Below are 14562 nucleotides of genomic sequence, written 5' to 3'. Positions count from 1 at the left end.
AAGCGAGAAATTAAAAATGGTTTCGTGTTTTTCTTTCTGTTCTCTTATCAGAAATGTTCATTCAGACTATAACAACTGTTAGAACAAGATAACAACTTCAGGCCAGCTGTCAAATGTTTACCATTATCAAAACTCTCCCTAGGGTAAGATGCGACTTTGGCTCGCCTCACCGGCAGTAATTTAATTTTTCCTTCATTCTAACTCGGAAATGGCAGCATTTTTCAAAGCTTCCTCCCACTGATGGCTGAAATTTTCCTTGTGAAATGATTTCCACCAGTCTTGAATCTTTCTTGCTTCTGCCGTCTTCACCTTTACTGATGGTTCTGCAACTCGTCACCAGCTATGCAAACTGACAGTTCACATCCTGGGGCAGCAGCAGGGTCTGGCCTGCAGAAAGGAGCAGCCTGACCAAATTTACGCTCACAAGATCTCTTAATTCACAAAAGCATTTGCTCTAGTTCCTGTTCTCTGCTGCAGGGGCTGTTGGGGGGAGGGAGGCGGGGAGCCCTAACAGGAGAATGTTCTGAGGAGAAGAGAAGCACTCTTCACACTCTACTGAGTACACAGTCTTTTGAGATGAAAAACAGACGGAAAGAGACATTTCCAGCCATCTTGCAGATCTACGCAGGGGTTCATTGAACTGTGCAATGTAGCACCAGACCCTTGTCTCATGAAACATGCAAAAAATATATATATATTTTTAGGAGGAGAAATTTTCCTTTGGTTGATAAGCACATAAAAATTAAAAGTGGAATCGGGTAAAACAAAACTTTAAATGTAAACACCATGTCCATCAATTTTTTCCTACTTTGACATCCAGAGGAGAGTTCTGCTTAGTTTGAAAATCCTCTGACTAATGAGCATGGTCCGAATAAGTTTTGCATTTGATCTGAACGACACGTACGGAATAACTTCTTTTTTTTTTCTCCCTCACAAATTGAAATACATGCATGGCTCGTGGAAATGACACATGCTTTCCCCTGTTGTATTTGTGGGACAGACCTGAACTTTTTGTTACATTCTTTCCACAAACAAAAAAAGTTGTTAGTTTTGCCTCTCAGCTGCTGCCTCCCACCCAGGGCAGTTTACAGCGACAGCAAGTGATGCTTCATTCTTAGTGGTCCATTACAGCAACCATTAGCACAGCCGTGATGTAGTGGCTCAGTAGCAAAAGGTCACTCAAACACCTTCGTAGTATTCTTTGGCTCTCTGTTGGAAGCTATTCCTAAGGATAACCCGCGTTACATTAGTATGATTTCTTTGGAGGAAAAATGTACAGTAACACCAGATTAGACGTTTTTCTTGGGGGAGAAAAACATTCCATGAAGTTTGATTGCAGCCCTGTATTATTTACTTTGGTATTTTCTTATCCTTGTTGAGTCATTTGTTTTACGGGTGGCTGTAAAATATGGTAAGTCGAAGTATGTTGCGTTCGAAAGCTTAGACCTAAGGAAACATTAACTTGGGAAGCTTTAATCCCCATCTATTTTGATTTTTAGAACGGTTCATTTATTCCAATTGGAGATGGAGAGATTTTAGCTGTTTTGTGCAATGAGTAGTCTTTGCATCTTTAAATGATGGTAAAAGTTTAAAATGAAAATAGATTTTTCAAGGGCATCTTTAGTTCTCAGTATTAATTGTACATGCATTTTTTGTTCTGAGCCTTCAGACATTTTGAGAAACATATGAGAGATTTGCAAACAGGGGCAAGGAGGGGTCAAATGTATCAAATGCTTGGATTCCAGCTAATGTAGGATTTCAGGAAGAACATAGCAGCACACATGTTTTAGGAATGTAAATTAAAATAAAACTTTGGGGGTTTGCATAGGCTTTTTTTCAGATGTGCAGAAAGTGGGAGCAACCGTTCTAGGTATTTGTCGTCTTAATAAATTGACAAAATATAAAAATAAACATGAATCTTATCAGCCTGCATTTTTGCTGAGGATGAAAGTGTTTGAAGAAAAATCATAAAGGAGTCCATAGTAGCTCAAGGAGGTTAAACTCAACAGTTGTTTCCTTTGAAGTGTATGGCCATGAGGTTAATTGCCAGAACTGCTTGTGGAAAAGGTGGTAACAATTTAACAAGACTGTACAACTGCAGCAACTCAGATGAATATCAGGTGTTTGCAGATGTTTTTTTGCCTAACAGGGAAAAAAAAAGGAAAAAACAGAATGAGAAACAGGGGACGGAGCAGGCAGAATAAAAGCTCAACTAAACAGCCAATAATTCTTTGTTTGCTTAGCCAATCATCCTGTAATTGGCTGGGAGGTTAATAGGAGCCTATTGATTGGTCAGAAGGACTGCTTACTGCTGCTATTTTTACAGTATGCTACTAGACAGAAGATTGCAATTATTAAAGCTTTTGCTCTGTTCTTCAGGCTCACTTCAGATCTGATTTATTAATCACAATAAGGCTGCTGTGGGCAGTTTCCACTTCCAGCGTTGCTTCTTGTATCTTTGTTGTTTACATTTGATTTTGAATATCTCCAGAATTTGCTTCTCATCTGTTGAAAAATCGAGGCATTTTCAGTTTATTGGAACTGACATAATTTAAAAACAGTGCTTGAAAAAATGGAGACAAAGTCTTTAACCCTGGTGAGTGGAAATGGACCCTCATGAACACTGATTTGACATCACAACCCTTTTCCTGCCACTTCAAAAACCCGGTTAAAATAATGCTTCTCATCAATGGAAGACAAAACACCTTAACTTCATGTATATCCTGTTAGCACGTTTACATATTTTGGTATCTAGATTATAGGTGATAAAATTTATGTTAACATCTTTGGTCTTTTTAGCCATATTCCCTCCAATGTGGAATAAACTCACCAAGGTACTTAAAAAAACAAATTGTCCTGTAGCACTTTAGAAACTAACAAAAAAGTAGATATATATAGTATCCTGAGCGTTCGTGGTCACAACCAACTCATCTGAAGATGTGGGTTGTGCCCACAAAGGCTCATGATACTGTATATTTATTTTCATTAATCTCTAAGATGCCACAGGACCACTTGTTTTTTTAAATTAAAGACTAACATGGCTACTCCTCTGGGATTTTCACCAAGGTACTTTCATTCCACTCTAAAGGTATTCTGAGCCTATGCATGCAGTGAATATCTATCAACAGTATTCCCTCTGTGCTGCTTTACAAATATATCCATAACAACTCCTAGTACCTGGGAAATATGGTTTTCCACTTCAAGCTAGATCATTCCTGACACAGGAAAGATTCTTCTTCAGAAGTTCTATCAACATGAACAGCACCTCATATCTGCTGTTGGTAAGCTCCTCATGCCTCATACTTGATGTGTTTTTAATTTATGTATTCAACCAGTTCAGCTAAACTTTTAAATTCATTTGAAAATCCAAATTCTCTAGATATTTCATGCTTCCAGTCTCATAAGAATTACCCTGTGTAACTCTAAGAGACAATTTCCTCGCAGTGTTCTTCTTAGTTGTTCTTCTGGCTGAAATGAAAAATTGCAGGGTCTGAAAATACTGAAATAAAATTAATGAAAAAGTTGAGGGAGAAAATTCAGTTCCCTTTATTTTATGCAAATCTGTTTGCCAATCACTAATTCATCCCAACCTAGCTTTCTTACTATAAAATAGCCTCCGTGAAATGCAAATATTTGCTAACAACAATTCAAATATATATATAACACACAATCTTTATAATTGCCGCTTTTAAACAGTGTGTTTGCATGTCCAATTGTAGTACCAAGAGAGTGGCATGAATCCTAAATGTATTGCCTACTGTAATTTTTCACATCAAATTCTGGCCTTTTTCAACTTGTTTTATCATGTATTCAAAGTATAATTTCAACAGAAGGGTCCCATCCGTTTATGGTGGGCAAAATTTACTTTTTAATAGGAACACAATATCCCTTCATAGCAGAGGAAATTTATGTTCCTATGGGAGACCCATTGCATGTATAGCTGGATATCATTCATAATAGATAAAAAAAAAATTGTCTTCTGATCTATGTCGTTAATTCAGATGAGCAAGCAAGACTTGTTTCCTGATGCCTGTTTCTGGGGTTTTAACTTTGGAACGTGTTTCTTCCTTAACATTGAGTTTATTTAATAAAACACTCAGGGAAAGATCTGCTTTCAACCTGTGTCCATTTTTCCTTTACCACAACATGCAAGTATTTTGACAATCTGCATATGCAAATCCCCCAGCGTTTGTCACTAGGCAAGAGGAAACTCTAGCTCTTGGTAGGCATTTATTTTCTGAACTGGCGACAGACATGCAAGAGAGAATGTTCAAATGACTTCAGCTCTCTTTCTGCCTTCATTATGTCAGGCTAGCAGATCACATATGGCATTATGGAAATCAGTAAATGAAAACCATATTGATCAGCACTGAGAACAAATGTGAAAAAGCTGGACTTCAGGAGGAGAAGTAGAGAAGTATGCTCTGCTGTTCAACCTGATAGGCCCTTGTTAAGGCCTTTAATCATTTATTAATGTAACCCCCCCCCCATCCCATCCCTTGCCACTCAAATTACCTCAGCCATAGAGCATCCTGCTCCATTTATCTTTTAATGTTTCCTTTATTTAATTTATTTTTAAGCTATACATTAGACTTTTATTACAAAATCGTGTTTTTCCTATTCCAGAGGAATCTAGCAATCAGAGTTGATACAAATTTTTCGGCAAGCTTGCTTGAGTGTTAGAAAGAAGAACAATGGATGGGATTTACTTTTCCTCAAATAGCAGGCGTGGTATGCAACATGGCTGAAAATGAAGAGAACGACTCCTCCCAAGTCTCACTGCTGTAATTAAGACTGTGTCCATGCTTCCATATAATTCAGGTGTTAAAAATTGCTCCAGGCTGGATTTGGGCATATAAGGGTTCCACTTTGTAGCTAAAGATTAGGTTCCGTTCCAGTTTAGCTACAGGTTTAATCTCGTTAATCTGGCACTCTCTGGTCTGGCAACATCTGTGGTCTGGCATGATTTTAGTTAGCTGCATGTCCGCTCATCATGAGTTTGGCCAAGTTTCCCCCGGTCCCATGAAGTTTGTTTACAGCCACTAGGCCTGGCTCTCAATGTTCTGTGCTGATATTTAACTTTAATTTGCCCCTAAATGTCTTCTATCAGTCCAGTGAGCAGTGGAAGTGTCTGTAATGCTGCAAGTGAATATTGACCTCTCGTGGTTTGGCACCGGTCAGGTCCTGAGGGTGCCGGATTATTGAGGTTCAACATGTATTTCACTAAACATAAAGATGAAAACAAAGAAGTGAGTGGTGTCAGGTGGGACCGTGGAGAAATGAATCTAACTTAAAGTTATTGGGTCAGGTCCTTAGGCTCACTTGATTCTGCAAAGATTTTGAGCTGGAATGCCACACATCTATTGGCGTACGTGTGGCATTCAGCATGAGAAAAGATTGCAAACTCTAAGCTTTCTTTTTCAGTCAGTCCCATCAAAATCAATAAAGTTTACTTGCGTAATCGGTAAAGATTGAGCACTGTATTACCCCACTGTTTTTTAGTCAGCATTCCCTTTGATATAAATAGGCAGTTCTCTGTAAAAAAAAACCAGGGATATTTTATACCCCAATTTAAGGACTTCATGATTTAGCCCATGAAGCCCAGTTTGCTTTTCCATCATTCAAGACAAGTTCTTTCTGTACTTACTAATGTTGCCTTCTCTGTATGGCAAGTTGCAAGACCATGTGCTTTCTTGCTGCAGAAATATACACACTTGGTTTATTTCAATTGGTCAAGAAAGAGCTAGAATCATTCGGTATTTGAGAAAATAGCAAGTCTCTGGCATGTGCTTTTTAAAATAATAGGAAATGTATGCAAAAACATTGAAATAACATGAATGGTAGGGCAGAGTCCAACATACCAATGCTCCGAAACGCAGAAATAAGGTTGGAACTGTATTGTTGACGTATCTCACTGTGCCTATATTCTGCCTAACACCAGCCCCTTATGGACTGCAATACCAAGGCACAACTAGGTACGGTGCAGCTTTAAAAAAAAAAAGCCCTTTAGCTGTGAATTTCTGGAGTACCGTCAGTTTCAGTTAAATTCTTATCTCTTTAACTTTGTATTCTTTGTGATTTTGGATTTCCAGGTTCAGTCATATGGATGACTCCTGATATGGAATGATATAGGTGTCTCAGACTCTATAGTGTGTAGATGTAATTTGTCTTAAGTGGTATTCCAGATTTTTGTGGGGCTATTCCTACGGGGCCACAAAGATCCATACAGTGATGTATCTATAAAATATGTGTGTAAAATGTATTCTGTCCTTCCTCTTTCTTACACACTCACTCACTCACTTCCAAGTTCTTTTCCTCTTTGACTCACATTACGATTCTACTTTCCTTTCTCTGCTCTAAACATCAAACAGTATATAAATTACAGCAGGAGTGCTGTCTGTGGCAGAAATACAGCTCTTGTTTGTGGCAGAAGAGCAAAGCATTAAACAGTGAGTGGACTATGCAAAGAGCTCTCTCTCTCTCTCCCTGTTCCCAGTGGGAGTGTTGTTTATAGAGCATTATAATTTATAACTGAAGAGAGTGGATTTAATTTCAGTGGAGGGGGCTCGCCAGCAGGGCGCCAGCCTGCAATCATATGAATCAGCAAGCTGCAAACTCTATTGAATGGAAAGTATTATCGCTGGCCACAAACGGACACTGTTTCTCCTTAAACAACTCCCTTGATGGAGGAAGACGTTGTCTTCATTCATCTATTTTACATATCTACTCCTGTTTTAATTTTGCTGTTTCCTAAAAGTGTTTTCTCTTTAGAAAGCATCTTTTCTTTAACTGCCTTATTTCCTGACCTAACATTGGAAACTGATTATTCTATGTATGTTGCTGATTTTGTAGATCTTAAATTGCCCTTTTCATTTTAGTGTGTGTGAGAGAGAAAGAGGGGCTTGGGTTTATAAATTCCATTTTCTTTCGATACTGTATACAACAACTTTTATGAGAGCTGAAGTTAAACATGCAAACAAGAGTATGATAATCCATTAGCATTAATATTGTAAAATGGTAGTCAGATTCAATCACAGGAAGTTTTATTTAATCATGGATGTTTTGTGTATACTTGTGCTTTTCTTTTGCACAAATGGAAAAAATCTTTGTATCCTTTCTTTTCCTTTGAAAAGTTCTCCCCCCCCCCTTTAAAATAAGACCAGTTGAATCTATAATCAAGCTTTATAATTTGTTGTATATACTTTCAAAGTTTTTAATTTTTATTTTTATGATATTTTCTACCAGGCGTTTTTGTGTCATTCCATGCAAGGTTCTGTACATAATTAAAATTGGTGTATCTTCTATCAAGGGGTTTTATGCAGCGGTTATGATTCAGTGGATACTTTAAAGTAGAGCCATAACATGATGCATTAACATCACATGTCAAAGTTCAACATAGTTTTATCAAGCCCCACTTTATTTTTTTCATCAGACTCCAGTGTTGAAGAAACCAGTTAAAAAAAGACAAAGAGGAATGCATAGCAGATTGGGTGGTGTCATAGATCTGTTCACTCCAGGTTCACTCCAGGAGGATAATTGAATAACAAAACTATGGATAACTCCTCCCTTGTTTCTCCCACAAAGAAATATCTGCGTGGGGGGAGGGGGGGAAGAAATCGGGGAAGATTGCCCCCAAAATCACAGGAGACACAAAGGCATCCTTGCAAAGCTCTTCTGTCTCCTGGCCTTGTGCACCGTTCCCTGATCCCTCAGTATTGGAGCTGGGCTGACAGAGTTTCTCCTGGCAGCTGCTGTCTTTGGGACTCCCACCACACCCTCCAATGGGAGATTTTCTAGGGGAGGGGGAGTTCTGCTTAAGAGATCATTCAGCCTGACTGTACGTTATCTGCTGAGTGAGTGTCCCACAGAGATGGATAGAGATACCGCCCTCCCTTTTTTACCCTTTTCTTACATGCTGATCTCAAGATTCATACAGGGATGTTCCACGTACCCAGCGATGGTGACACAGATGGGTGATGTTTCCCTCTTCCCACCCTGTACTGCCAACAGCAGTCCTGTGCTTGGAGGTTTATGCAAACTGGGGGGATACTGCCATACACCTTGTTTGATAGATGAGCTAATCCCACAGTCTCTACTCTGGCAAAAGTCCTATTGACTTGAATTGCAGCTTTGCCTTGGTAAGGACTTGCTGGTTCAGGTCCTATAAGTGTTTCTTAGCCCTGGTCTACACTAGGGTGTTATTTTGATATAACTCCCCTTATTTAGAAATAACAAGTGGAGCATCCACACTACCAAGCCTGTTATTTTGAAATAAGGGGCTGGTTATTTCAAAATAATAACTCCTACTTTTCACAAGGAATAATGCTCATTTCAAAAGTTTCAGAGGGGTCGCAGAGTTAGTCTGTAACAGGAAAAACTTACAAAACAACAAATAGGCTGGTAGCACTTTAAAGACTAACAAAACTTTAAAGTGCTACCAGCTTATTTCAAAATAGTTATTTCGAAATAGCGGTAGTATGGACACTCCACTGCTGGTATTTCGAAATTACTACTCCCCAGAGTCATTCAAAGTAATCACTTCCCAGTGCTTCCTGGGCTCTAAGTCAAAGTAGCATGTCCACTTTAAGGGAGGCTGCCTCGGACTAATTTTGAGGCTTCTCTGTAGTGTGGACACGCTATTTCAAAATAGTTATTTTGGGAGTTATTATTTCAAAATAAGTTATTTTGAAATAATTTCCTAGTGGAGATATGCCTTTAGAGTCCTGTGAAATTCTACGTAAGTTAAGCAGCTTATTCAATTTATTCCTGCATTTGTGGCTGTTTGATTATAAATCTGTTGGGTTTTTTTGGGTAATCATTGTTTATTTTTTCCCCACTAAAACAACTTATGTGGGTATTCCATATTTCTGTTGTAAACATCCAATTAGAAACATATCCATTGCTCTCCCATGTAGAAGTACTCCATGTCTTTGTTTACTTTGCATTGTATTCATGAGCATAATAATATGTTCTCTTTATTTTCAAGGAGAGGTTATACTGCATTAGCAAAGAAGAGACATAAATTATTTGCAAATGAGTAGTTTGATTTTGCTTATTGATTTCCTACATGTGGGAAAATGCTTTAGCTTATGTTCATGACTGGTTATAAACTGTAAAATATATATTCCTCTAGAAGTGTTGACACAAAAGGGTAAAGATTTTGAAATGTTTAAAAACTTCTTATACTTTCTCTCTTATCATTCCACAGCCTTTTAAGCAGTTTGCATGTTTCAGTTCTCTACACTGAGCTTTGTATTAAAGCTCAAATAATTGAGAGTATAAAATTATGGATGGCTATGTAATATATATCTCTGCATGTATAACTCTTTTGCGTTTTTGGTCTCCTGGGGGGAAAAGAGTAGTAAAACACAAGTCTTTGACCCGGTTGGAGTGACGTAGCTATGCAGCTATTGGTTTCACCTTGTTACCCCTTTGTACATGTGTAGGAAGAATGTTTTACACTGCAGAATGAAATGTTCTACACTAACAATTTCTCCTTTTTAAAATCTGGTCTGCTTTTAATCTGGTGGTGTAGATATTGTTGATGTTCAAAAGTTTTTATTTGTAGAAATATCATTTCTCAGCCCACTAAATAAATTGCTATACATTTTGGATTGGTGATAGGATCCTCTGTGAATAGAGTTATCTTTTTTTTTTTATTGACATCTTTGGTCTAATGTGGCTGTAGCATTCACACGCAAGCAGGGAAATTCAGTGTACTAAGAGGACGGTCACATAAAGCACAGAAGCTGAAGGATTTTGCAACCAGAAAAAAAAAACTTTTAGGAAAGTGCAAAGTTAGGAATGTCTGGCTGTTTTTATATAGTACAAAATTACTTGATCACAGAATTTTAAGGAATAAGATGTAAAAGTAATCTTTACAGCAAATATAGGTGTGGTTTACTAGGTAACTTACTATGTAATAATACTGCTTATTTCCAGAGACATGTGTTCATGCTGTAGGTCCTTCTGTAATACAAGATCTTTTTGGTTTGGCTTTGATGGGACTTCACAAGGCCCTTTGTATAAAGTAAACACAGGCAGACACCCCCCCTTCCCCACGTTTAATTGTATTCTGTGGTGGGTTTGGCACAGTTAACTAAGGCAAATGAACTGCCTTCGTATGATCTGACTTGGTCTTACCAGCAACTGAATCAGTGCAGCGCCTTTAAACTTTGGCCTGCTCGGCATCCAGATTTGCTGCACAGCTCTGCTTTTCTCCTCAGCAAATAAAATGAGGAGAGCACAGTTTGGGGGAAAGCAGTTGTACAGCCTCCTCCCTCCTCCCATGTATGTACCTCAAAAAAAGGTCATGTCCTTATCAGTGATTGTAATTGATAACAATGTGGTGGTTTCAGCCAGAACTGTGACCTTGGTACCACAGGGGGGCCTCTGCACCAGTAGTTTCTTTCCTCACTTGCTAGAGCTTTGATGTGTTCCGGCAGCTGATACAGATGCACGTAGGTCAGGGAAAGGCAGCTGGTTGGCAGTGACAGATTAAAATATTTCTGACCCACAAAAGTAACCAAATGCCCATATTTCTTCATTTAGCATAATTAATACCTTGTATTTCCATTGACTTTGATAAACAGGCCTTTTTTCCTTTTGCTTTTTTTCTCCCCTTTTTTCCCCTGTAGCCTTTAGTAGTGATTGCAGGAGATCTGTAGTTAAAATGCTTTACAGACTCTGAAGAATAACATGTCTTAAAAAAAGCTAAGATCAAAAGTCTCAATTAGGTCACAGCCTAGCAGGAAGCTTATAACCACATTAAAATGGGGAAGTTTTTTCATTTTTAGTATACTGTATTTCAGCAGCAAGAGTATTGCTCTAAAGACAATGTGAAACAGTTTAGAGGAGCTGCTGTGTAAATTCTCATACTCTCTTTAATGTAATTAGAAAAAAATGTATACAATAAATAAAGGGTTAAACTTATCTTACACCAAATCTTTCCTTATAGGAAATGCAGAGTTTAAAAGGGGCACGTGAAGGGATTGTTAAAGTATTTTTATAATTTATCTTTCCCCACGCACCACACCAAATAAAGTTAGCTTTGTATTATTTTTGTTAACAATTATTGTTTTAAAAGATAGTTTTGGAGGTGACCGTCTATTAATTTCTGCATTAGCTCAAATGGTTACTTTGGCACCTGAGAGAATCCATCTCACGATGGAAAATAACCGATGATGTCTTCCCCCCCCCCCCCCCCCCCCCCAAAACTAAAGTGAAACAAAGGCTTAGCAAGCCACTTGGAAAGGTGATGTCTTAGGGCAATGATGCTCATAGCTATTTTTTGTTTTCTGGTTATATGGCAAAAAATTAAAATTGTTTGTGCACTTAGCTGAATGCTGCTCCATCACCTCAGCTATTGATGTTTAACCACTCAGCTTCTGGTGTGACAGGGCCAGTGCAGTGGTCTGTGATCTCTAAACAAAACTGGTAGACTGAGATGAACAACACTGATGTGGGAAGGTGAATGGAATTCAGTTACGTTGCTCTTACAAACAGGAATATATGTTACGCCATAACCAAATTGGATTCCTTCTTCCTGAGAAATTTGGAATTGTGTTGAACAGCCGGATAAATGTTGAGCTGCTTTACATTCGAAGGCTATGTTACAGTTATGAGTCTGTTTATCAGCAGAAATATGTGGTTCTGTTGAACTATACAATCAGCACAGTGGGTTTCTTTCTGGATCAACAAGTAGATGACAGCTGGACAACTAACTAATACTTTCTTAGAGGTACTGTAAAGCTGGTTTTGTTTAAAAAAACAAACAAACAAACCCTCCAAGCACTAGAAGTAGGCAAATATAAAACAGGATACAAAAATGCGACATGCAAGAATTACATTTCACAAGATACCATTGAATTTACTTTGCTTTGTCCTGTGATGTTTGTCAGAGTAATGCACTGTAATGTCGTCTTTGCCACAGCTACTGCAGCAAAGCAAAGAGTTTTAAACAACTTTAATGGTATGTCCCTAATCATATAGAAAATGAAGAAATCCAGATTGGGACCAGAAGGAAAAAGAAAGGGGCTCCTAAGAGGTCAGAGGGTTTTCCAGAGGGCATCCTAGAAGTATAAAGAACAGTGTTCTCTCTTCTTAATCATAGTAAATATATTCCTCATGCAAATGTAGCTCAACAGTCATCTAAAATGTTCCAAAGCTTCAGAGGGGTAGCCGAGTTAGTCTGTAACAGGAAAAACTTAAAAAACAACAAATAGTCTAGTAACACCTTAAAGACTAACAAAACATATAGATGGTATCACGAGCTTTCGTGAGCACAACCCACTTCTTCATTTCGGAAGAATATAGGAACATTGTGTGCATGAAGTTCATGTGAGATCTTTCCCATTTTATATCCCAGGATTTTGAGACTACTTCATAACTGTAATGAACCATATTTGCTTGGTTGACTAGCAGTTCTGTCTAATTCAGGGCTTCTCAATCTTTGCCAAATAAGGACTATGCCACAAGACACACCTTCCGTCTCACCAGGACACCTCTTGCATTTAACAATGTGAGAAGCAGTGGGTGGTTGTGACTCCTCAAAACTTTTGTGCCCCTGTAGGGTCACAACCCTCATCCCAAGTTGAGAAGCCCAAGTTAATGGATTCTTACAGTCCTCTATGGAATGTTTTGCAGTATTAGAAGTATTCCCAGGAATTTTCAACAGTGCCCAATGGAGTTAGGTCACCAAATCCTATTAAATGGGAAGTAGGTGCGTAAGTTTTTGAATATCTGAGCCTTTACTCTGTCTCTTTAAGAGTGCAAAAACACACCTCCTGGGTGTGTGTGGGTGTGTGTTGTTGTTTGGTTGGTTGGTTTTTTAAATGGTAACATTTTGTTTTTAGTCCTTTAGCCCTACTCCTTTCTTTGCTGAGTTCCATAGAGGTGCCTTCACCAGCATGATGGGTCAAAAGTCACTTTGGAGGATGATCATCTGCAACTGTAGGAGACTTGGCCAAAGATGGTTAGGATGAAAGGTCTTTACGTTCCTATGGAGAGCTCCCGTTCTGTTGAAGTAAATGAGAAATTTTCCATAAGCTACCACAGGCTCAGGATCAGTCCCCGAGTGGCTGAAGGCCTTTCAGACTCAGGTTTAGTACAGGCATTCAGCATGTTGTCCTAAAGCTGCTGTGTGTTTTATTGTTCTGTCCAATTGAATGCTGTACGCCTACATTTTAATAATAATACTAGCACTGAGGCAAGGAAATGGTGTTGGGATCTGAGTGATGCTTGGTGTGGGGGAGGGGAAGCTGAGTTCTAAACTGAATTAGTGCAAGAGTGGGAGTTTGGGTTCAGCAAAAATCAAATCTGTTCTGACTAGACCTCAACTGCATTCCAGTTGGAACTGGAAAACAGGGTGTCACATCTTGTGTGGAATCATAATTATGGATAGGAGCATCCTGAGCTTCATTCGAAGGAAAGGTCTGAGGCTAGACCAAAGCTTACTTGAGTGCTCAGGTCTTCAAGGGATGAGATTTCAAGAATATCATGATCTTCTTCCATCTCCCTTTGCTGATGTGGAGGAAGAATGGATTCCAGAGGGCATATGGAGAACATAGTGATGTTTTTCTCCCAACAGGAACATTTGATTGCCAAACATTATCTCCATCCCAATTCTAAATTTTGAACTCACTATGTTGATGAGGGTCCTACATATGCCATTCCGTCCCTAATTTTGATTTAAGGCCTTATACCTTGGGTAACCCCATGTTATTAAGCCCCTGAAATAATTACTTGCAATTTCAAATAAATGCAGCAAAACTATATTCTTCAACTTTATTGAGTTACCTCAATTAGCCTGGTTCTTTAGAATATACAGAATGGTACGTTGGAGAAATCATAAATGTCTGAGGTTTTTTTTTTTTCAATAAAATCTGCTCTTGTCAGTCTTGTTGCTGGCTCCTGGGCTACGTCTAGACTGGCATGATTTTCCGGAAATGCTTTTAATGGAAAAGTTTTCCGTTAAAAGCATTTTCGGAACAGAGCGTCTAGATTGGCATGGACGCTTTTCCGCAAAAGCACTTTTTGCAGAAAAGCATCCGTGCCGATCTAGACGCGCTTTTCCACAAAAAAGCCCCGATCGCCATTTTCTCGATTGGGGCTTTTTTGCGGAAAACAAATCTGAGCTGTCTACACTGTCCCTTTTGCGCAAAAGCTTTGCGCAAAAGGGACTTTTGCCCGAACAGGAGCAGCATAGTATTCCCGCAAGAACACTGACAGTCTTACATGAGATCGTCACTTCTTTTGCAGAAATTCAAGCAGCCAGTGTAGACAACTGGCAAGTTTTTCCAGAAAAGTGTCTGATTTTCCGGAAAAACTGGCCAGTCTAGACCCAGCCCTGGAGTTGAATCTAGGACAAACAGATTTAGGGTTTCTAACTCTAAATCTACTCCCAACAATAGTCTGTGAGATCTCAGGTTGTCAGGCATCAGGACATAATGCAAAATTCACTTGCTTGGTCCAGAGTTATTCTTGATTGGTGAATGGTTTGCATTATCGCTTAAAATTCCCTATTTTTCCTTGAGTTTTTTAGAGGCCAGACCCCTCAAGGTG

At 38.8% G+C, this 14562-nt stretch overlaps 1 protein-coding gene across 13 annotated transcripts in view; it reads left to right on the top strand.

Moving 5' to 3' along the window:
• Positions 1 to 14562, top strand: part of BCAS3 (BCAS3 microtubule associated cell migration factor) — a 593281-nt gene that overhangs the window by 340066 nt on the left and 238653 nt on the right. The window contains exon 24 of one of the 13 annotated variants that reach the window (XM_075904723.1): positions 52 to 13924. The exons of the other annotated variants lie outside the window; for them this stretch is intronic. Coding sequence (XP_075760838.1) covers positions 52 to 92 — 41 coding nt within the window. The 3' untranslated portion in view covers positions 93 to 13924. Of the gene's footprint in view, positions 1 to 51; positions 13925 to 14562 lie in introns of those variants that run through there. 13 annotated transcript variants of the gene reach the window in all.

The sequence above is a fragment of the Pelodiscus sinensis genome, chromosome 21 (assembly GCF_049634645.1).
Source record: "Pelodiscus sinensis isolate JC-2024 chromosome 21, ASM4963464v1, whole genome shotgun sequence".
NCBI lineage: Eukaryota > Metazoa > Chordata > Testudines > Trionychidae > Pelodiscus > Pelodiscus sinensis.
This window is presented reverse-complemented; position numbering and strand designations above follow the sequence as displayed.